The sequence below is a fragment of the Poecilia latipinna genome, unplaced genomic scaffold (assembly GCF_001443285.1).
Source record: "Poecilia latipinna isolate Pla-1442-1.1 unplaced genomic scaffold, P_latipinna-1.0 Scaffold209, whole genome shotgun sequence".
Lineage (NCBI taxonomy): Eukaryota > Metazoa > Chordata > Actinopteri > Cyprinodontiformes > Poeciliidae > Poecilia > Poecilia latipinna.
The window spans coordinates 201,797-224,856 of NW_015112825.1; the positions used below are offsets into that span (position 1 = coordinate 201,797).

The following is a 23,060-nucleotide window of genomic DNA, read 5'->3' on the forward strand; positions in this document are numbered from 1 at the left end:
TAGACTCTCAATTCAATCTGATTAAGTGTACTTTGTCAAGGACACTGGAGAAAATTTTATCCATTTGTGCAAAGCTGGTAGTAGGATACCATAGAAGATTTGCAGCTTGAATGGCAACAAAATCTGAAGGCACCCGTTTTCATTTTACTTAGGGGTATTGGTCCAAATGGTGTTCAATACAAATGCATACCAGGCTTTTCTTCTTATTTATTTTAGGATTTGAACTTGTAAAATATTTTTAAAGTGTTATATATTTTTTTCTAACTTAGTTATGTGCTACTTTGTGATAGATTATTACATAAAATCCCAACAAAATATAAACTTTAGAGAAGTTCACGGCGTGTGAATACGTTTATGTCCACGAGTTAAAAAAAAAAAGTAAAATTTAAAATGTTTAAGAAACAACAGGAAAGGCAACATGGATAACTACTAATAATGTGCCAAGATTCAACCTCTAACTTTGTCAACTTCAATGAAAGCTTTAAGAAATACATTTAAATGTTTACAGTGCATTTTTTGTAGGAACAATAAGATATTTCAATGCCGACTTATTTTTTTTATGGTTACAGTAACCAGACCTGTGTACTTCCCACATTTTTGATCACTTGATAAAACCAACATTTTACAACAGAAAGTGTGAATTAACAGCAAGTCCACAGGTCGAAAAAAGAAAAGAAAATAACACTTCACATAAAAGTAATCAGACAACCAACTTTATTTAATTTCCAATTTATTTAAATGTATACAGTTAAATGGCAAAAAAAAAAAAGACAAAATGCCAACTGAAAGGTTTTGTAGCGGTGATCTAGACATAACGCCTACATAAACAGCTCCAATAAGGCACTAAATATGTTGGGACATGATCATGAGGGAAGGAGTCTTTGGCTTATGAATATCATTCAGACTGAAACATTCATCAAGTCATCAGTGTCGGATTCCCTTAAACAGCAAAACAGACTCATCTGCAGATGTGCTTTCCCTTTTCATAATTCATGTTTGCAATTAATTCAATTAGAGAGCATCGTGTAACACTGTTTAAATTATTACGAAGGGGATCCGAAAGTGTATTTTCATACAGTAACGTCATAATCAAGTGGACACTTTTTTTTTTCCTATTGATGTAAAAATAACAGTCAGCATTATTCATCATGATTATTGTGCAAATTAATTTAACCATTTCATGGCATACAGGCAAAAGAATACCATTAAGATTCACTTATACTTCAGTTAATTGAACTGATTTGTACTTTTTGGCCCATCATACAGCAGCTGAAGCATGGATCAGAGAGTTGAAAGAGAATGGACTGAGTTTGTAGCCCGTCCCGCTGTAGAACTTATTCTGAAACTCCACCCTGCGAAAGAGACGATGTAAGGATTAAAAAAAAAACAGAACGAAACACACGGCTCCGATTTCACTGCCAAATCATCACCAGAACGATCTGTGAAAAATAAATTCAGTGAAGCATTTTTTTCTTCCTTCCTCACATCCTTACCAGTGCAGACGGAGCGCGTGCAGGAAAGCCGAGAGCCCCTCCATGACCAGGAGGATGGAGACGGTCAACACGGCGAAAGCGGCGAAAATCACAAAAATCAGAGCCGACCCGACGTAGCCCTCCCACCTCAGCGCCAGACGCATGACCATGACCCACAGCACCTCTGACAGCTCTGTGGAGACAACACCGGTGACTCACAGTCACGGAGCCACGACTGGTTGGAAAAACAGATGAATACCAGACCGGGCAGGTTTGACTCCAAAAGAGGAAGTCATATGTGTGTGTGTGTGTGTGTGTTAGTACTAACGTGCGTGAGCCAAGCTGAGGGCCCAGAGCCGCAGGTAGGAGGCCGTGTTGGAGATGCAGCCCAAGCAGTACTCGATGGTGTGGATGGCCTGATGCATGAACACGTCCGCAGCATCGAACTCCTGCAGGCGACGCGGTTCGGATCGTCAAATTAGAAGCATGAGTGCAGCAAAGAAAATTGAATCTTGCTTCAGAAATTCAATCACAGTTACCTCCTCGTCAGCAGGTCCGCCCTCCACCTCCCCCTGCCGAGTGTTGACAGAGCCGTCTTCGGCCACCAGCGGCTGTCTTTCCTCATCCTGATATCACAAAGAGTCCAAATCTAGCAAACGATGCACTTCAGTCTAAAAAAAACAAAAACAGATAAAGCTCGCTGAACCCTTAAGACTTACGATGTGTCGCCGCCGCTTGGATTTGAACGCGACATATTCACACAGGGGTTTCCCCAGCAGGAGGACAGGGACTGAACACAGGGCCAGCACCACCAGGACCTTCTGAACTATAAGCTGCAACATGGAGAACAAACACATGTTCAATAACAGCAACAAGACAGCAGGCAATCTGCTCATGTTAGTTTATACAAATACCTTGGAAAAGTAGTAAACACGTTCCCTCTAATAAACCGAGCAACAACTGCAGCACTGTTTGCTGTTACGGATGAGCATATAATTGGATTCATGTGCTTCCATTAAACTTGGAATCTGATCTCTGATTAACAGCATCACGTTTACAGAAAAAAAAAAATAACCTCAAGCACACAAGTGAAACAAGCATGAAGTACATTATGGTTACTCTGTGCATCGAAACAAACAATTTTGTACATTTTCAGCAAAAAAATCCAAATTTTTTAAATAATTTCATTGCATTATAACCTCAAACTGCAACGATTCTTTGGGGATTTTAAGTAATTGAACAAAACAAAAAAAATGCACAAAGTGGAATGACAATGATAAACATCCAAGACATTCTACGGAAAAAATAAAATTAAATGCTCAAGCGTGGCGAAGACACAGCATGGATGCACAATGCCACATACATCCGTCTGGATGCATCATTCCTACCGGTTCTACAACATATTGACTCCAGGCAGCGGGATATGAATCCACAGAATTTGATGGTACAAAAATGTTGAAAAACATTTATAATTTTGCTTCACTTTCAAAATCATGTATCTTGTCATGTTATTCTATCACATAAAGCCTCAATGCGTTGTAGTTTGTGGTTGTAAAGTGATGCAAATAGTTTTTGGAAAGCAAAGCAAAAATCAAAACCCCCAATGGATATTAAAAAAAAAAAACAAAAAAAAAAAACATATGTAATATTGTCACTTTAAAGATCCCAAGCAGAACAGGAAAACAAATAAATCCCGCATCTTCCTGAGTGCTGAAAAAAAATGAGCGCATGTGTATTATGGCAATGGCCTCCATTACATATGTGGCTGTTGTGTTGGAGCACACACCTGACCCGTGTACAGCTGGGGGTTCTCCGGGTTGTCTGTGAACAGGAACATGTCGATGAAGTGGATCAGTATGCTGGGAGCGATTCTGGACTCAGCGGGCGTGTAGACGATCCATTTAAAGACCACCATGAAGACGAGGTACCCGAAGAGGCACAGCATGAAGAACAGCTCTGGGAGCAGCACAAAGAAGATGCTGCTGATCTTGCCAAAGTGCCTGAAGGAGAAACACCAAGACAAAAGTGAAAATCAACTCCGCAGGACACAGAAACCGGGCCAGACGGATGTGAGAGGAGGACAACAGAGAAATAAACCAGATCACTAACCAATAGTTGAAGAACGACAAGCAGACTCCAAACGTCATGTGAATGATGCCGACGATGACGGACATCTTCATCTTGTATGAGTTTAGGAAGGTTAGCTTGTTATTGGCCAGGCCCCAGACCTGACAGCAATCACAAAAAAGGCAAAATAAGGTTGGCTTCAATTCGGTATTTCATTAAAAAGAAATGATTAAGGAATCTGCCGGCTGTACCGGGTCGATCCCAAAGGGATACGGGCTGGTGAAAACCCCGGTCACGTTGGGATCCATGGACAAGAACTGGTTCCCCCGCAGCACCGACGAGCTAAAGAAACGCGGTGGGTTAGTGACGAAACAAAGAAAAACATTGTTGAGAAATTTAAAGACCTGTCCTCACTTCCAGATGTTCTTGTCAAACATTGGGCCGACGTGCCACCCCGAGTTGAAAGTTTTCATGCCTCGGCTGAAACACTCGTTGTAAATGGCTCCCGTGTAGATGGAGAAGAGGCCCATCAACAGAATCAGATATCGTCCTCCAAACATCATCTTCCAGATCTGGAAACGGAAACACGTTTCGCTTACAGCCAAAACCTTGGAATGCCCCACTCCAAATGTCTTAAACTAATTAAATCCACTTTCGGAAGAGCAATGTTTGATTGGATTTATGCGTCATTTGGCCAATTTCCAATTCATTAGGGTGTAAAGAAAATGGACGGACGGACGGACAATATGAATAAAACACAGACAGGATATATAAGCTCTAACTAGAGATGAACTCAGAAAAAAAGCGTTTATTGTAACTGAATTCAATAACTATAGCTTAGCAGTGATTTTTTATTTATTTTTCTAGTTTCCATGAAAAAAAAACAACTAAATCATTGAATATGACTTTTAGATAAAATCTAAAACTGTTCAAGAACCTATTAAAGCAGAAACAGACCCAGTTAATATGCATTCATATCTTCTTTTCCAACTATGACTCTATGAAGATCAATTAAAAAAATGTAATTGCTGAAGTAAAAGTTGAATTATGCTCTAAATGCACATGTTTTACCAGAGACGAAGGAGAGCGAATCTAAAGAATGAAGTGTACCTCATTGTTGTTGTTTTTGAGTTTGGGGTCTTTCTCCTCAAGGACCATCCAGAGGGCAGCCAAAGACATGAGCAATCCATGACCCACGTCCCCAAACATCACAGCAAACAGGAAGGGGAACGTGATTATGGTGTACACCGCTGCAGAGGCACGGGAAGGGAAGAAAACGGTTGAACAACTCGGTTGCTTTTGATCCGTCTCTGCTTTAACAGAGTCATCCGATGGATAAAATGACAGAGACAAACCTGGATTGACCTCCCGGTAACTGGCCACTCCATAAGCGTCAACAATGTTCTGGAAACCGGCTGTGAAGGAGTTGAGGGGGAACAGAGTGGGAGGAGGGGTGGAGCAGGGCAGGCGGTTGTAGAAGGAGTCCACGCCGCTGCCACTCTTCCTCTGAAGATGGAAGAAGAGGCAGCGCTTCGGTTATTTTTCTACTAAATCTAACCACCGGCAGCATTGCACGTCTCTGATTTGCTGCCCCGTCCATCTTACCCCTCCTTCTCTGAGGGCGCTCTGCAGCTCCGGCAGCTTGGCGGTGGGACACCAGGCCTCGGCGATCAGGCACTTGTCAGTCACGGAGGGGCTGCAAAGGTTCAGCACCAGCTGGATGGCCTTGCACTTCTGGACCCGGACTTTCCACTGAGGCAGGAGAGCCACGGCTCGCTGCAGCAGCTGCTGCAGAAAGGCTTCGGTCTGAGACAACACCTGAAAAACGCGACGAGGAAGTGAAAGCAGGGAGTTTAGCAACATAATGCCCAGAGAAGACATAAAAAAAAGGAACATTACCGCACAGTCTAAACACATTTGGTACTTTCGGGGTTTCCGAAAAGAGGAAATGCTGGTATTGATGCCGCAACAAATAAAAGACACTCACTGATTTGATGTCTTCAATCCGACCATGAAGGTCTCTCAGAATGTCCTCTCTCTCGGCTGTACTCTCTGGGTATGCAAATGTCTGCGTGTGGAAGCTGCTCGAAAAAATAAAACCAAATCAGCCTGATCAGAAATGAGAGAATACTTTAACTAGAAAGTAAATAAAGAATCTGATAGATGCACAGGTTTCCCCACCAATCGCAAATCTTCTTCACTTTCTGTCCGATCTGATCTCCCCAAAACGAGATCAGGAAAACGGTCCACTGCACCATTTCCCCCTGGAGACAGAGACGCAGAAACATGTTACATCTACATGAAACTAAAGTAAGAGGTTCTGTCTCTTACTTGCTCTTACCGTGTCTGGGTGCTCAAGTCGTTCATCCATTTCTCTAAAATCCACAATAATGTAACCGCGACACGCCCGCCATAGCAACCGTTCAAACGAGGGCACCTTCCAAGGATGGACCACTCCTGCAACAAAGCTGAGGCAGAGAGGAAGATGGGATTTTTTTTTTTAAACATCTAACATCTTTGAGGAAAAACTAAAGAGGAACCAATCAAGGTTTTCTTAGAATCCAAATTTTTTAAGCTTGCTGATTCATTAAAAAAAAAAAAAAAAAAAAAAGAAAAAAAACAAAAAAAAAAAAAAAAAATCCTGGGGGTTTTTTGACAGCTTTCAATGCAACGCTATATGACGAAACTACAAAACTATCCCCGTCATACATCAAATGTTTCTGTAATCCATTTCTGATTTTTATTAAACTCAAACCCAAATCCAAAGCACATGCTGTTGAATGATTGATTTGTTGCCTGAAAATGGACAGAGTTCTTCGTTTTATTGCATTTATGAAGAAGGGGGGGGGGGGAGTAAGATTTTTCAGGTGTTGACTTGCAAATCAAAGATCAGATAAAATAAATGGAAAAAATTGGCCGAACTTGATGTTTGGCTGATTGATCTGTGCATCGCTGGAAGAAGAAGAAAAAGCAGAGATCTACCTAAGGCGGATATCTTGGCGGTGATCAAACAGGCCGTGGCTTTCCAACACAGGTGGTGGTGCCTGTCAACGGAAGGTGGAAATTGTTTTTTTTTTACTTTTTGCTCCGTCATTTTGAAGAAACTCCAATAGCACTGTCTAGATATCACGTGTATAAAGACCTGCGAGGCTGTGAGCGAGTGCGTTTGGGTCAGGACTCCTTTGTACTGGCAGAGCTGCGTGAGCTGAGCCCGGAGGCTGTCTCTGTTCCTGGACACCTGGAGGCAAACAAACGGGACACGTCCCATCAAACGTTACATCACAACGCCGCTAAAGACACAACAGAAGCTCGTCAGCACCAACTCGCAGTCGTGTTTTTTTCCTTTTACCTCTTTGAGCTCTCTCGCCAGCCTCTCACTTTCCTCCTCTATGGTGATGAGCTCACGCGGCTGAGGGGCCGAAGGCACCGGGCTCGGAGGGGCCAGGGGGCGCTGCGGGGGCGGTTTCAGGGAGCGATTGATCTCCTGCTCCAGAAAGGCTGAGGGACGATGTCAAAACATAAAATAGATTAAAATATACAACTCCCGAAACAGAAGAGTCACGCGCTACATCTCTTCAGGATTCATATCCGAGGGCTGAGGCAGCCACTGAGGAAAGTTAATCCTGTGGTAGGTGAACTATTTCTGCCTTAGCATGGCCCCAATATCCAACTGATGGGGGATCAATATCCTGCTGAAGGACCCTGTGATCAGCTTTTTGTAATTCACAACTCGAGCCCAACGTGGCTTTATTTAAAAAGTCAGCATGCTTCAAAGATTTCATGACTTCTTGCACATGCCTGAGCCTTTGGAAGAGAACCAGATCCTGACATTTTGTTCCAAAAAAAAGCAAAGCTCAATTTTAATCTGACCAAAGAACACATTTCCAGTTAAAGTCCCAGCAGATTTTTTACTTCCTGTTCACTGTGAGTGGTGGGAAGGTAGACTTAGGTCCTCATCCAACGATCTCACATTCCAGTTGTTTTAAAAGTATCGATTATTACTCTGACTGTTTGCATGTGTATCTATAGGTCAAGTAGCTACTTTCTCAGGTCAGTAACTACAGACCTATACACAATAACAGGCAGGTTATTGTGTCTTTTGAAGAATGGTTGAGAGAGGAATTACAATATGTATTTCACTACAGAAACAACACTCAACTTTTTAATATGCTTAATTTGCAATTATTTAATAGTAACCAGGGTTTCAAAAATTATTACTTATTTTCTAACATGGCATTTTTCCCCCCTCACTCAGTGATTGTCCTCAGGCTATTTTTCAGTGAGATTATGATCCTGTGTAATATATGAATCTATTTTAAGACTTCTGACGCATCTCTACCACAGTGTGCCTTTATGAGTGAATGAGTCGGTCCTTACAAAACGTCTTCTCGAGCTCTTCACATCGCCTGACCTCGCTGACGAACTTCCTCTGGAAGGCATTCACGTTTGGATTTAACTAGAAAGATACAGAAGATGGCAAGAGGGGTTATTTGTGTTCACCTTATTACAAAAGAAGGAAAGAAAATGTCGATGTGTCTAACAAACCATTCAACTGTGTGTAATTGAAAGGAAGGCAATTATTTCAACAATGATAATATTAGTAAATTGTTTTGATAGAATGAGGATAAAGTTAAAAAAAAATCAATCAGCAACTTGCAAATCAAGAAAAAAAAAACTCAGATCCTATATCATGTTGATGCAAAAGTAAAAATGATGACTGTATTTGACTTACATCTCTAAACTCCACCAATCCCAGCTCTCCCAGTTCGCTCACACAGTTATAAGCCGAGCCGGACTGGAGGAAGAGCTGCACCAGGCACACCTCCTCACTTCGAAACAGGGACCCCATAACTGCAAGCACAGGAAAAAAAAAAAAAAAAAAAAAATACTTCCACTTTCAAGTCACAACACAAAACTAAATACTGTTGTTTGGCCAAAAAATATGAATGCTTCTTATTAAGCAAAGGACAGAAAGGCATAGATTCGTCAAAAAGAAAGTCCAAAAAGAGGATCTGGCTTCGGCTGGTGCACTAAAAGATCAACTGACAAGGCAGCATTTTATGGGTGGACGCTTACAAACAGGAAGCAGCAGGTCCTGCTGTGGTGATCATCAGGTGGAATTTCCATTTTTGCAAATGTATGTCAATAATACGATATGTGTAATTCCTCTTTTGGTTTATTGTCCAAAAATGATTAAAAAATTGAAAAAAAAACCCAATCATGTACCTGATGGATATATAAAGTATATTATTCTATCTCAACTGGATTGAGATGTTTGAGGAAAATGTACCAACAGATATTTGGTCTCTTTAATTGTATATATATATATATATATATATATATATATATATATATGGAGTTTTGAAAGGTCTGGTTTGTCCTGCTCGATTAAGGTGGGTAACAGAAATCATCTGACAGAAATTGATTTAACAAACAACTCTGTGATAGTCAATACATTTATTAAAGCTGTATGACAAGACACAAAAAACTAAATTAATCTTAAAAGAAACTTTTTCTGGGGATAAAGACTTTGACGATAGTTTTTTTTTTTTTTTCCCACATTTTCTTTCACAAATAACAGCTTTGAGTTTCGTTTTCACCACAGCTCAGTTCCAGAGGAACAAAGCAATGAAACAAAAGCTTCAAATTAATCAACTTACCGCATTATTAACGTACTGAGAAAAATGGGAAGAAAAATCTACAGTACATTGATTTTAAATGGGATAATAACACCAGTTAAGGTGAGAAAAGTAGCTCCCGGTTAGCAGTAAACAAAGCTAAATCAGAGCTGTCTCACCCGTCTTTCGCCTGGACCCCTCTGTGTCTCCTGTGGACACTCTCTGTGGCTGTCTTGGACGGTACCGGTGGACAAACCTGGACAAAGTGGAGACGTGTTTCTAGGTTCCGAGGTGAGTTCTGTTCTCTAGGCTCCCATTTCCCGTTCATGAGAGTCACGTTACCCCAGGACTCACGTGATCCAGGACTTTCCTGATCTTCCCTAGTTTCACCATTAGGGGGCGACGTTTTCTGCCGCAGTGATATAACCTGTCCCGTCGTAATGGCGCCAACACCATACTTCATCCTGTACTTTTATGTTGAATATTATTGAAAAATTCATTTTAGGGAAAAACATTATTTAAATTCATTTCACACTGACACGTTTTTCCACTTACAGGTACTGAATACACACTTAAGATCAGATAATTTTAGACCAATAACATTTTTAATACAGGGATATGGGCTCTACCTGCTTTAAACATGTTATTTCCAAAAGCTCGATTAATGGAATATATTTTTTAAATATATGGGTCGCCTAAGAAGGGAAGATGATACCCCCTTTGGCAGGCCCTTCTAAATCGTTAGTCAATCATTTAATAATTGAGTTTATTCCAGACAATAAAAAAAACACAATTTTAGCAACATAAAAGTAACTCCTCTCATTTAATTAACCAAAAAGACATATTTATCAAATTTCTGGTCACTTTTATTTTTCATGTAATGAGGTTTTTTTTTTTTTTTTAAATCTCATCTATACTTATTTTTAACACCATATAGAATGTGTAGATATTTATCACTGCAAAAACAATTCATATTACACTTTTTTTGGGGGGTTGGTTCACAATTAATAACACAGGTTGGTATGAATAACCATGTAAACCCCACAGGTCATCAGACCTAATCTCTCAGTGATCTCAGGACCAGAACAAAACAACGGGAAGCCATCTTCCTCTTCCTCGCCTCTGGAAATAACTTAAGCCTTATATGTGCAAAACCTTCTAGCTCCTTGCAAAAATGAAGACTGAAAATATTAGTAAAAAAGCAAATATTACTGCTTAAATTCAAAAAGTATTTTTTTCTTTTTAAACATTCATTTAAGTTCTTTGGACACAATTCTGTTTTTCTTGTAAAGCACTTCTAACAGTGGTGTACATATAAACTTGAAAGGCGTGAACAAAGTTTCTCCCCTTTTATAGATTTCTTGTTTTGTCTTTTCGTGTCACAATTTGTTTCAGATCAGCAAGACAAAAATATCTGAATAATTTCAAAATGTATTTTTAAATGATTTAACGAGAGAGAAAAAAAAACTATCCAAACCAACTTGCCCCAATTTAAAAAATACACTTAAAAGTAATAAAGTCACTGATTTATGTACATCAAATTAAAATGTAGACAACATAACTTGAAAAAGATATTTTATTTTATCATCAAAGGCAGAGGTGTATCAGGTTCAACAGTAGGTAATGGCAAATGTACAACTGAAAAAAAAAAGTTAAAAATGGAACAAAAACTTAATGACAACTCAAACAAGGGGGAAGGATAAAAACAAATCTACATCTGTCGGTATTTTACTGTAGGATCACTACAGATTTAATTTGATCTTTCCCTATGGATACAGCAATGAAGCTGGTCTACATTAAAAAGCAAAGCTCATCATCACCAGATATAGTTGTTGGAAGAGCACACTGAACTGTTTCACAAGCAAATTAAAACCTCCCTAACAACAAAAATAAGAAATAATAAAAACCAATAAAACCAGTTGGCAAACAGGACAGAAATTTCCTGATCGCTACTGTTCTCAAAACCAACAAACAAGTTATGTTACGCTCATACTGCTGTATTTCTATGTGCTTGCTTTCCTGGATATGAAGACAAACACAACATCAGAAGTATAGTTAACATTGACTTTTTTTTTTTTTTTTTAATGACTGTGCTTGGAAATGTTACTCAGTTACACGTCTCTCGACTGTCCTCCCCTGTTCATCCTGAATTTCTTTTCTTTCTACAAACTGTAAAATCGGAGACTTCTGTCCATTCCTGCAGATGTCAGGAACTTGGCATTTTCTCCGAAGGAAACTCCAGTCACCAAACCAGTATGGTCTGAAAGGTAAACAGAAAAAATTAATAGCCATTTGAATATCTAGATTTACTGTCACAAACAGCTGATGATTGGCATTCCGTCTCCTCACCTGTGAAGTTGAGCACCTCGGACCACTGCTTGCAGATGTAGACACGGATGTCAGACCCGCCTACAGCCAGGTAGGTACCGCTCTGATCAAACACCAGAGACTTCACCTGAAAGAGAAACAAAAACTAATCAGTTTCAAAATAGAAAACTATAACCAGTCGGGTGCTGCAGCGCCGAAATGCATTTTCACTTGGTTGCCGGCAGCTGGCAGAGAGGACGGAGGTTTTCCTAGCATCTTTAGACTAAACACTGAGCTAAAGGCAGAGTGTGTGGAGCTTAAAATAAAAACGTGACATAGTGGAAAACAGCTGGATCGTTTCAGAACTGGAAGTGGTTCACTCAGTCTCTTAACTGATTGAAATGCTTCTGCCAAGGAAACTTTAAAACGCCTCAGTGCCCAATTTAGAGATTTCACTGACAGTCCCATGTTGTACGCCGTGTACTTATGAAGTGTTGAAATATTTCAAGTTTTTTACTGAAATAAGTAAACTAAAGAAAAAACCTTCACATCACCTCTAGCAATAAATGCATCAATCATGAGAAAAACACAGATAATGTTTAATGTTTAATTACGGCTCCTTTTGTTTTTAATATGTTCTGCTCTCTCGACTTGCTTAGAATCAGGTTTAAACCATCTCTCTTTCTGTGACGGCGTCTTGTAAAAGTACTCGCACCGCTTGAGTTTCTCCTCATTTGGTCACATTACATTGGAAAGGGTTTCCACTGCAGCACTGACTGTGTGTTCAGGGTGCCAAGAGAACCTCTGCTCCAGTTTCAAGCCTTTTACAGCCTCTAACAGGTTCTCATCTTGTACCAGCCTCCCTTTCTCTGCATCATCCCCACCGCCATGTGTGGAATTGATTTATACAGCGTTAGTGACTTGTTGCAAACCAAGAGCCTTGCTAATCTTTTCACAAAGCAGCTGTATTTTAGTGGGACTAAAACATAGTCAGCTCCAACTTATTACAAATATTTGTAATTAGGTTAGTTTCAAGGTTACTAGTAAAAACTGGTAACACCCAACTTAAAGACTTCCTTTCTAATTTAGAAAACCCACACAATTTTTCTTCCAAGTCACAATTATGAAGGATGAGTGCTTTTTGCAAGCAACCAAAATATCATACTTTGTGGGTGAGAAAGGAATAATTCTCCAGACAAAGTCTAGAAATACTTCTCTTCAAACACAGCAATTTCTCAACACTGACATGTTTAAGAAAAGAGAAATATTAGCCATTTTTACCTCGTAGTTGTTGTCCAGAGATATAGTCTTAAAGTTCTTCAGTTTCCTCAGATCCCACAGTTTCACAGAGCTATCCTGGGCACCTGGAAAGAAAAATAAGGGAAATCTTTTTCAAATAAAATGTGGAAAAACTCAAGAGTATTCAAAGATATATAGGTACTTTGTTACAATGTATGGGAGTAAACATTCACTGTGTAACTTGTGTTTTTTTTCCCCCTAAAACAGATATAGGTAATCTTTTCATAAAAATGAGTCACAAAGTACACACTTGGCAAGATTTTAGCAAAATACTTGATAGGGTGGACATGGCATAGTTATGTTACTTTAAATAAGATTTATCAAAAGCAGATACATTTACAGCTAGATTGTTTATTATATTTTGATCTTTACATTTAATCTTTTTAAACTAAATATCAAATGTCATGCAGCCTTCAATTGTCTGCATGACATTGAAGACATGTAGACAGTTGTATGTCTACATGACAGTTGCATAACAGCTATTTAGCTAAATAGCTACTAAGCTATAAGACTAAGATGCTGCATCTAGGGCATTGTGTTGTGTTGAGTATGTTTCCTAATAACTAGAAATGTGCCTGAAACTTTTCAGCTCTAATGTAGAGTCAAAACAAACAAACAAAAAAAAAAGAATAAGATCAATCAAGTGCAAAGTGGAACCTGTGGCCAGATAGTATCCGTTCTCAGAGAATGCGATGGAGGTCACGGGTCCGGAGTGGCCGGGGAAGTTGGCCACGTTGGTGCGCTCCTTCAAATCCCAAATCTTGATCTGGGAGTCGGCCGTACCGGTGCCAAAAATGAGACCATCAGGGTGGAACTGGGCACAGGTGAGAGCTGTGGAACCAAGAGCAGAACAATCAGTGCTCACCTGGAGACTTCACACATAAAACCATCCACAGAGACACTTACCACAGCCAGCACTCTCATCAGTAACTTTGGTGAGGACTCGACCAGTTTGGATGTCAGAAAAGGCCCAGTACTGAAACGTAAAAACACAACCAGGTCAATATAGCGAAGCAGTACAACTTGGAGGTGTGTTCATGCAGCAAAACCCACCTGATCCTCAGAGGAGCTGAGCAGGTAGTCTCCTGTAGCGTGCAGAGACAGCCCAGTGACTCCGGCTTCGTGGGCTCGCACCACCTGAATGCAGTTGCCGCCGGTAACGGACCACACACGGATGGTGGCGTCAGGAGAGGCGGAGAAGACCACAGACTGGAGAGGAAAACAGGTTCGAATGAAATTCACATCAGGCATCTCTAAATATCCAACTATTCTTTTAAATAAAAGTCAAACTCATAAAGAAGAAAGTCACCTGGGATGGATGGTAAATGACCGAGGTGACCTTTTTGGCATGGCCTTTCAGAGTCGCCACAATCTGCTCTTCGTTCTTGTCGAACACGACCACGTTCTTATCAGCGCCACCTGGAAACAAAACAACAAGGTTTACATCAGAGTCTTTGGGGAATTAAAAATGTGCAATGAAATTTCTGGTTAAATAATAAAGCAAGCAAAACGACGACAGATGCTTTCAGCGTACCAGTGAGCACTTTGTTGGTGTCCGAGGGACACACATCCAGGGACAGGATACCAGGAACGCTGGCGCTGTGAAGGCCCTGAAGTAAAACCAGAAGGAGATTGTGGCTATCAAAGACACTAAATAATCCAGAGAGGACACCGAGCTTCATGACCAGACCAAATCCACACTTACAGCATGCGAGGCCACTTGGCGGTACTTGCTGAGGTCTTCAGCTCTGACCAGCTCTTCTGGGACAGTTTTTCCTCTCTAGTGAAATAGAAGGAAACAGAAAGATAAAGTACAGAGCTTACACAACATGGGAGCACTGACTGCACCTCCACTGGAGAAGAAAATGCTACATAAGAAGAAGCAAAAATACCTTCTTTCTCTCTGTGGTGAGAATAGTAGCTTTGTCTTGAAGCTGCGAATGAAAACACGATTAAAACACATAAGAAAAATTAAAAACCGTAATGAACTCTGAATTGAAGTGAGAAAGATCTTACCTTCTGGATGATCTCTGGGGTCATTCCCACCTGTTCGCTGATCTCCATTGGTTCTCCACCACCACCCTAAAAATAAAAGGAATAATTCAACCTCATTGTAAAAAAAAATAAAAATAAAAATAAAAATCATGAAGATGAGGGGCTATTATTAAGACCCTTTACTAGTAAACTCCAAGCTACTCACAGCAGCAGCTGGCTGGGAGGCCGGCACAGACTGAGGAGCCACCAGTCCAGCTTGTGGTTTAAGCGTAGCAAGAGCTGTAAATTAAAAAAAAGAAAAAGTTTCTAAGAGAACCTTCATAACACAAAACAAGAAGTTTATCACATTTATCAAACGCATATTGTCCCAAAATACAAAGCTGGTTTAAAACAAAAATCCCTGCTGCCATCTGTAAGCAGACCTTCTCTTGCAGCAGTGACCTCCTTGTTGAGTCGAGCGATGACTCTGCAGGCTGCGTCATGCTGATACAGGGCGTGCGAGAGTTCCTGACGAGTCGTCTGCAGCTGCTGCCGCAGAGTGAAGCTATGCAGCATCACAGCATCCTACAACACAACACAAGGCAGGAGACTGAGTCAGTTTTTACTTTGGTTCTGAAAATACTAGTTAGTATAAGCTGCTCATTAACAGGAACTGCCAACATGACTTTCAGAAATAACTCAAGTAACATGTACTGTTGACAAAGGTTATGTATTAAATTACTCGTCTTTCCTGTTCCATTTAAAACTTTACAGATGCAAAATAAGTATTGGTGATGAAAAGCAGTATCTGAAACATAAGTAAGTATAAGTAGATTTTCTGACTGCAGCACTCACCCACTCATCTTGAAGTGACTTGAGAATGGCAGGGATGCTTGTAGCTGATGGAGCCTTTGGTCTGATTGGATGGGTCACTGAAACAAACGCACAAAAAAAAAAAAAAAATCACAGAGTTTTCACTTTACATATTTGATTACAAACAATTTTAGACATTTAATGTCATTCAATCATCATTAGTTATGAAGGATTTGTTTAATTTGGATTTGTAAACAGAAGCTTTTACCTTTGATGTCCACCAGCTGCTCCTCGGACAGCGGCTGTCCGTTCATCGGGTCCGTCCCATTCTCAGCGATGTACTTCTCAATTAGCCTTCGCTCGAACACATGATTGGACACCGGAGAGATGCACGGGTGCTCCGGTACCTCGTTGCAGACTGGGGGAAAAGTGTATTTACTTATTATGACTCAAACTACAGCAATAATAAGGCATAAAACGCGTCTGAGAAAACTCTCCGAGGTAGAAGGCGGTCTGCATGGCGGCTAACGTTAGCCACATTAGCTACTAGCATAAGCTAACATACTGAATCCGTCTCACGAACTGATAGGGTTTGACTTACTTGCACAAACCAGAGACATCTTCTCAACACAGCACTGATACTCTCCTCCTAATAGTGAAATATGCTTGCTGCGAACCTGATAGGTTTAATTCGGTAATGTATGCCTAACTTATGTTTTGCTAAAATCGTAAGTGGCACGCTGTCCTTTCATTGCCGCTATAAAAGGAACTATCAAGTCTTCTACGCTGTTTTCCTCATACGTCAAAACTCAAACCTCTGCTTCTGCACTGCCCTCTACTGTCAGATAAATGTAATTGTTGCGACACTTTAAGGGTGAATCAACATAAACCAGAATATAAACGGAATTTATTTAACTCAGTTAAAGTGTGAAATATTTTACTGCATTAGATTCATAGCATACAGACTGATATATTTAGCATAAATATTTTAGCTAGCCTTGATGATTATAGAAAACCACAAACTCAGTTTCTCAGAAAACTGGGCAATAAAAAGGATTGCTTCACACAGATGTGTAAACAGTACATTATCAGGCTATGTGCAGTGGGAATAAAGTTGGACATGAAAATTTGGAACAAAAGTAATATGGGTGTCTGCATCTTCATTTTTTTCTTAATTGTAAAAATTAAGCACACAATTTACTTCAGTCTGGGCTTCAAACTTCAAAAGACTGAGCAACAGTTCAGGGCTTTTTTCATTTGGCCCTCAAATGCTTCTGCTGCTTCTGGACATTATGGTTTAAGGAGTGGTTTAACAGATAAGTCAAAAGTGCTTCCCAGGATTGTGTAGGCCACAAAACTTTGTGTTTTCATTAATTGTCGACCATAGTCATCATAATGTGCAGAAATAAACACCAAAAATATAAAACTTTCCATCAAAGATTCCTAGTAAAATAAATTATAACAATACATTTACCTTTCCATTAAAGAATTTATTGAAATACACATGCACAAAAATAACTTTTAGATATGTTTGTTAAAGATACATTTTATTTTAGAGATAAGACTTTGTTATTAGATAAAGGATTACTTAAAGACTTAGTTATTTTTCTAGTATACAAGGTTCAAAGATTAACTGCTTGCTTTGCTGTTACAATATTTGGAGATTCATGCCATGTGTCTATACTACAGTTTTCTCAAAGGTAAAACCACTACACCTGCAAACATACATAAACTGCAGGACACACAGGATATCTATAATGACGATTACCGTAGCAACAATAGGGAAAGAGTCAGCATGATGGGCAAGCACTTCAGTTCATACTATGTTGATGTGAAGTGATCTGAATTCTCTATTGCAACTTTAGAGTCACACTTTTGATATTATAGCCCTGGAGATGACAGAACACAAACACTCAGTAAATACAGTGCAGATCATATCTGTCCTGAGGGTTTAGAGGTAGATAACAGTAGGATATTTTAGCACCATTCACCAGTGCAAAGTGAGACAGAAAACTCAACACTTCCCTCATGGTTCAGAAATCAGTACAAACCAAAGATTTAAAACTGTGCAAATAGTGCTATGATGTCTTCTTAGAATCAATGAATGGAATTCCATCTGTACTTTGCATCGTTAACTCCTGGTCTTCGTCCCCGTTTTATAAAAAGTCCAATTTCTTCGAGGTGTAAACACTGCAGGATTCTGAGCTGTCCTCGTCCAGCGGCAGCGTGGAAAAGAAGTCTTTTGATCTGCTCCTTCTTTGCTCGTCTCTGTCTTTCTTGATCTGGAACTGGACGCAGTCCTCAGATGAGTGGAGGCAGTCTGAGCCCCCAGGCATAGAGAAGGAAATCTTCTCGTCTTCCTCGTTGGATTTATCCAACTAGGGAAGGATGAAGACGCATTTTAAAAAAATAATATCATGTAGAAGACACAACTAAAGCTCATCTTTACCTCAGTGGTCAAATTACGAAGGGGTGAGCTTCCAGGCGTTTGTCTTTGTACCTCCTGGTTGTCTGCTCTCGGACTCCCTGACCCAACAGGAGTATAACCCTGTAAGTACAAACATTTGATGTTCAAGATTAAATGTTTAATCTGAATATTCATTCAGATTAAATTGTTTCAATAATATAATCTGCCTTACAGCATGAACCGGACTGGCCATAGGGGTCCATTTTCTTGGCGTTGGAGGCTGTTCGCAGTGACTATAATAGGATGGGGGCTGTGGGAGGGGCTGACTGTACTCCTGCAATAAGAAACACAGACAAGCATGAACTCGTGACATTTAAATTGACCAGACAAAAGAACTGCTTCTCTTCTCTTTTGTGCATCAGTTTTAGTTTAGATCTAATTTCACTTTGTAGCAATTAAGTTCATTTCACTGTTGAATTAGCTGTGTTGGGTGTTTTACAGCTTTATCGCAAGAGCAAATTTGAAAACAGCATTTTTGATTCTCTCTAGGATTAATATGATATTTAAGTCTCACTGATAATCAAGTAGTACATACTTGAGAAGTGAGTGAGAGAGCAAATGAAGGAAAGAAAGAAAATAAAGATGGAAGGAAGGAAAAACGGAAGGAAAAAAATAATGGATAGAAATTGGAAATGTGTGGCATGCGTTTGGATTCAACCCGCTTTACTCTGATACCTGTAAATAAAATCCAGTTGATAATGCTGTGGAGAGGTTCAAAGCAGTAAACAATTCCCCAAGCTAAATGCTGAAATAGGTTGGTGAGGCATCTAATGCAGAGAATGTCAAGGATCAGCGCAAAATGTCGGCATGACAACATAAGTAGTACCAACATTTGAGATTATCTGAAAAGCTAAATAAACCATACGCTGTTTGAAAAGTACATCACTAAATATATCCTTACACCATAAATCGAGAACATGTATGTCCCATAATGATGTGGGGATGGTGTGCCAGTGCGGTCACAGTGATGACGTGCAGATTTTAGTGAATCTCCTACCTGGATGTTAACTCTTGGCGGATTAGCTGGAGGCGTGCGGTTTGTCCTGATGCCAGTAATGATCTGTGAGACGCTGCAGTTCGGGTAGCGTTTCATGAACAAGATGAAACCAGCCAGAGACACAAACATGCCAGAAGAGACACTGATGGACTTGAAGAGTGCTCGCCAAGTGGCCCTTTTTTCTGGAAGCATCACAGAAGTAGGAAAATTTGGAGAAAAGCTTAAGCTCAAATATCTAAATTGGGGAAACACACAACACAACTCACCAATGATATGCAAGTAGGTGGAGGACACAATGTTTCCATCCCCATCTCTGATTTCATACAGCCCGTCGTCCCTTGGCGTAAGTCTCGTGATAACGACATCGTGTACTGATCCGTTCCGGATGAGAGAGATGATACCTCTGTAGCGCAGGTCGTGGTCTATTATCTGGCCCTCACGAAGCAGCTGAACGGGGCCGCGAGGAGGTTTGGGGTCAAAGGGACCCAGTGAGGCTTCATCTGGAATTCGACTTGGGGTAAAAATGAGATGGGCATGATGGACAGGGAGAAACAAGGGTAGGTTTAGAGACTCCTTGGTGAAACGTGTAATGTTGAAGGAGTACCCTGAAAAGTATGCAGAGTAAAAGAAGGATGGATGACAAATGAATAGACGGGGGAATATTAGGGTTAGGATGGAAGAAGAAAGACAAAACATGATTATTACCACACACAAAAAAAAAAAAAAAATACAACAAACACAAGTCACGTTTTGTTTCCTCTCACCGCGAACGGAGAGGGTGCTGCGAGACAGCACGTTCCCGTCATCGTCTTTTATGGTGTAGTTGCCTTGATCTGCTTGCGTCACTCTCTCTGCCGCCCAGACTTTGCCCCCACGCAGCAGTCGTCCCCGTCCCGCGTTCGACGTTTCAGGGTTTGTGCGGTTCCACAACACGATGGGCTTGGCCTCAGGCGGCGCACCCCGACGGGAGAACTCCAACACAGAGCCATTTTCAGGGATGCCGTGCTCAAAGGTCTCTCCATAGTTCCTGCGGTACGGCTTAATGCATTCTGAAGATGTAAGGTAGAAAGCAAGTCAGCTTAACTTGAGAACTGTAGCTCAATGTCGCAGAAAAAGCATCTATTTGACTAAAATATAGGAATACAAGTAGATCTGATACGTATATCACACCAAATCAATCCAACATTTTAATATATCAATCCAAAGAACTAGTGACTGATAATTAATGAGTTTTCTGCCAGATGAAATATATATGGATTAATTTAGCCCGGGGCTAAAAGTTGTCACACCTGAAACAATCAGATGAACGGTCTCGTAGGTGAAGCCAACAGACAGTTTATTGGCATAAAGTCCCTGATCTCTGAGAGTCACTTCTTTCAGGACTAACGTCTTATCTCTGGTCCACTCAAAACGTGGATCCTTCACCTGAAGATAAAGAGAGAGAGAAAAAAAAAACAGTCCACTCTGCTCCTCTACATCTCCCAGAAGCAAAAGTAAATAAACAAGATGTACGTCATCTGAATATTTAATATTTAAATAATTAATATAAATAATGGACTATATTAACTTTGACTGTTGGATAAATTGAAGAGTTTGTTACACCTCATTTGTTAACTGGCTTTACTGTGTGGGAATGGAGTCCCTCCGTTTGTTTAGAAATGACAAAATCTCTGTAATAAGGTCAAGAACTGCAGAGGATTGTTAACCATGCAAGACAGACCGGCAGAATATAGCAACAAGTATGAGTAGAGCACAGCTCTGATATGGGGAAAAAGCACTCTACTTTTTGGCTGTACTATAACCTGTTTGTATCTTAAGCACAGGGGAAAAGCAGTGACACACTTTCCACTCACTGTGGTTTTTTCAAGCAGGACTTGTCTCGGCCCCTCAGAGTCCGGTGAAAACGTCACAATTCTGGATGTGGAGTCCACCGGCAGTCGAAACTCCTTCCCAACACACACAGTCTGAACTTTCTCCCTTTCACCTGTTAAAGCACAGAAAAAAAAAGTATAATAATGAGAAAGCATTCAGTAGGTGAAAATGTTCAGCAACAAAAATACTCACTTACCTAATAAATCCCAACCTGTAGGGAGTATTATTAACACTATTAGTGTTCACAGTTTAACTATGTTAAATAGCAGCTTACAGTTTTTGGGCTAAACTTGCAAACAATAAAAATGACTCGATGTGTAGAACAATAAGTTGTCATTTCATTTGTTTTATATAACTATTCAGAAAAAAGTCTCTTTCATATGGAGATCTCATATCTATCTATCTATCTATCTATCTATCTATCTATCTATCTATCTATCTATCTATCTATCTATCTATCTATCTATCTACCAGTCTGTCTGTCTCTTTTTCATTTTCTAAAATACCACCATCTACAGTGACTATTTTATTAATAATGCACACTGACTGGGAAGATAAAGTCACTTTGAAGAATAATTGTTAGTTAGCTACTTAGTTCTAAATCATAATATCCTAAATGCACAACATGCAGCATTATGGTGAGATTAGCCAAAAACATCCCTTCTAATCCTGACCACACTCTGAATCATTAATACACACCGTTAACATCAGGTTAACTATACAGAGTTCCACAGTTTAATATAGTTAAGTTGCAAAATGCTTTTGTAAATCAGTCAATCCTGAAAATAAGCATGTAATATTAATCATTAAGGGTTCTGGTCATCTGATTATCTTACTTATACAATGTGTACTTTTTTTTTATTCTGCTTATTTGTGTTTGTGTATTGATGTTTGTCAACAATAGTGTTATGATACAGGACACATTTCAGACTCATCCTGACAATATTGTAACATAATTAGGTAGTATGGAGGGAAGGCCTGGCTGCAGAGGATATTGTTGTTGATGCTGTTTCTACATTGTCTGTGGTTAAGTGTATTGAGGAGACCGTCGTGATCATTTTTTTGTTTTGTTTGTCATTTGTTCACCCACTGAGCAAAAATTCACTGTGTAACAATAAAATATCTATTCTTTTCATTTACACATGGTAGATTTGTGGTGGCTTTAAATCAGGTTCTGATTTGGGCCCCATTCACCTTGAGCCAGCCCTGCATTTCAATAAAAAAAATTTTTTTAATTGGTAAAATTAAAAAACAACTTACACTGATGTAGTAAATGGGCAACATTCTTTATTTTATTTTAAAAGGTCACAAATGAAAACTGGTCTTCAAATGAGTATAACCACAACGAAAACGCAATGTTACCTGAAGAAAGGGGAAGGGCAAATAGCAGGATCGAGAAGACGTAAGAGTGCATTTTGTCCTGTAAAACACAGCAAAAGGCAGGTTGTTCCGTTGGTAAACGTAATTGTCATTCATGCCCATGCACTCTCCGCTCTGACAACAAGCGACCAGTCTGAACACCGCATGCCTTCATCAATCAACAAGCTGCCTGAGGAGGGAGCTGACTAACAAGCTCTGTGGTTTTCTCTGCGCAGACAATCTACCCCGTTAAACAAACAAACGAAAAAAATTCACAGAGCATCTGCATGCTCTGTCACTCATCAGGTTCCATCATCTGTTAGGAGACACGGGCACTCAGGTGTCAAACATGTTCCCTCCCCCGTCATTCAAACATCACTCACGGCGAAGCAACACACCGATTACTGACGGTCAACAAATGATCTCTCTGTCTCAGAGCCTCCTCACCTGCAGCCTGGATGTAAACACCTACGCAGAAATATTCCAGCGTTAATATGGATGAGGATAACAGGATGATATAGCCTCGTCTGCAGAAAGCGCATGCGCACTCACCACCCTCCCCTGATGGCGATCGACACCGCCGTTCAGTGTGATTCTCAGCAGCCCTGCCACACAAAAGCACCACGTGATCCCGTTTCATGAGTCACCGCCAGCGTAAAAAGTGTATGCACTGAGAACACTGATGAACATTGACAATTTTCCCAAACGATGCCAAGTATTATACAGAAAACTCGTATTAAAACTAGATACAAATGAAGATTCATGTACGATAACATTAAAAGCCTAGAAAAGACAAAGTGCAAAAATGAATCACC

The 23,060-nt window shown here is 40.1% G+C and overlaps 3 protein-coding genes across 4 annotated transcripts; all 3 read right to left on the reverse strand.

The window, feature by feature from the left end:
• Nucleotides 1-700: 700 nt before the first annotated feature.
• tcirg1b (T cell immune regulator 1, ATPase H+ transporting V0 subunit a3b) lies at nucleotides 701-9,527 on the reverse strand. Its single transcript, XM_015031508.1, has 21 exons — nucleotides 9,337-9,527; nucleotides 8,272-8,390; nucleotides 7,917-7,995; nucleotides 6,889-7,037; nucleotides 6,682-6,777; nucleotides 6,522-6,583; nucleotides 5,881-6,007; nucleotides 5,721-5,803; nucleotides 5,527-5,620; nucleotides 5,145-5,357; nucleotides 4,895-5,045; nucleotides 4,650-4,789; nucleotides 3,954-4,111; nucleotides 3,791-3,881; nucleotides 3,582-3,700; nucleotides 3,259-3,472; nucleotides 2,192-2,305; nucleotides 2,012-2,098; nucleotides 1,801-1,921; nucleotides 1,494-1,665; nucleotides 701-1,352 (listed from the first exon to the last, which is right to left on the reverse strand). The coding sequence occupies exons 2-21, from the start codon at nucleotides 8,386-8,388 to the stop codon at nucleotides 1,259-1,261; spliced, it is 2,481 nt and encodes an 826-aa protein (XP_014886994.1). The 5' UTR covers nucleotides 8,389-8,390; nucleotides 9,337-9,527; the 3' UTR covers nucleotides 701-1,258.
• Nucleotides 9,528-10,715: 1,188 nt separating this feature from the next.
• On the reverse strand, nucleotides 10,716-16,346 carry prpf19 (pre-mRNA processing factor 19). Its single transcript, XM_015031514.1, has 16 exons — nucleotides 16,152-16,346; nucleotides 15,819-15,968; nucleotides 15,593-15,669; nucleotides 15,181-15,322; nucleotides 14,964-15,037; nucleotides 14,780-14,845; nucleotides 14,656-14,697; nucleotides 14,469-14,543; nucleotides 14,298-14,373; nucleotides 14,073-14,182; nucleotides 13,817-13,972; nucleotides 13,670-13,739; nucleotides 13,421-13,594; nucleotides 12,746-12,828; nucleotides 11,507-11,612; nucleotides 10,716-11,417 (listed from the first exon to the last, which is right to left on the reverse strand). Exons 1-16 carry the CDS (start codon nucleotides 16,168-16,170, stop codon nucleotides 11,320-11,322), a joined length of 1,518 nt encoding a protein of 505 aa, XP_014887000.1. The 5' UTR covers nucleotides 16,171-16,346; the 3' UTR covers nucleotides 10,716-11,319.
• Nucleotides 16,347-17,029: 683 nt separating this feature from the next.
• On the reverse strand, nucleotides 17,030-22,810 carry LOC106946855 (uncharacterized). Of its 2 annotated transcripts, XM_015031512.1 has the most exons (11): nucleotides 22,693-22,810; nucleotides 22,249-22,306; nucleotides 21,083-21,097; nucleotides 20,868-20,998; nucleotides 20,304-20,439; nucleotides 19,779-20,063; nucleotides 19,281-19,619; nucleotides 19,015-19,196; nucleotides 18,190-18,291; nucleotides 18,000-18,098; nucleotides 17,030-17,928 (listed from the first exon to the last, which is right to left on the reverse strand). In XM_015031512.1, the coding sequence occupies exons 2-11, from the start codon at nucleotides 22,298-22,300 to the stop codon at nucleotides 17,707-17,709; spliced, it is 1,563 nt and encodes a 520-aa protein (XP_014886998.1). In that variant the 5' UTR covers nucleotides 22,301-22,306; nucleotides 22,693-22,810; the 3' UTR covers nucleotides 17,030-17,706. The 2 variants fall into 2 exon arrangements, with proteins under 2 accessions (XP_014886998.1, XP_014886999.1); XM_015031513.1 differs by lacking the exon at nucleotides 21,083-21,097.
• Between the last annotated feature and the right edge of the window lie 250 nt (nucleotides 22,811-23,060).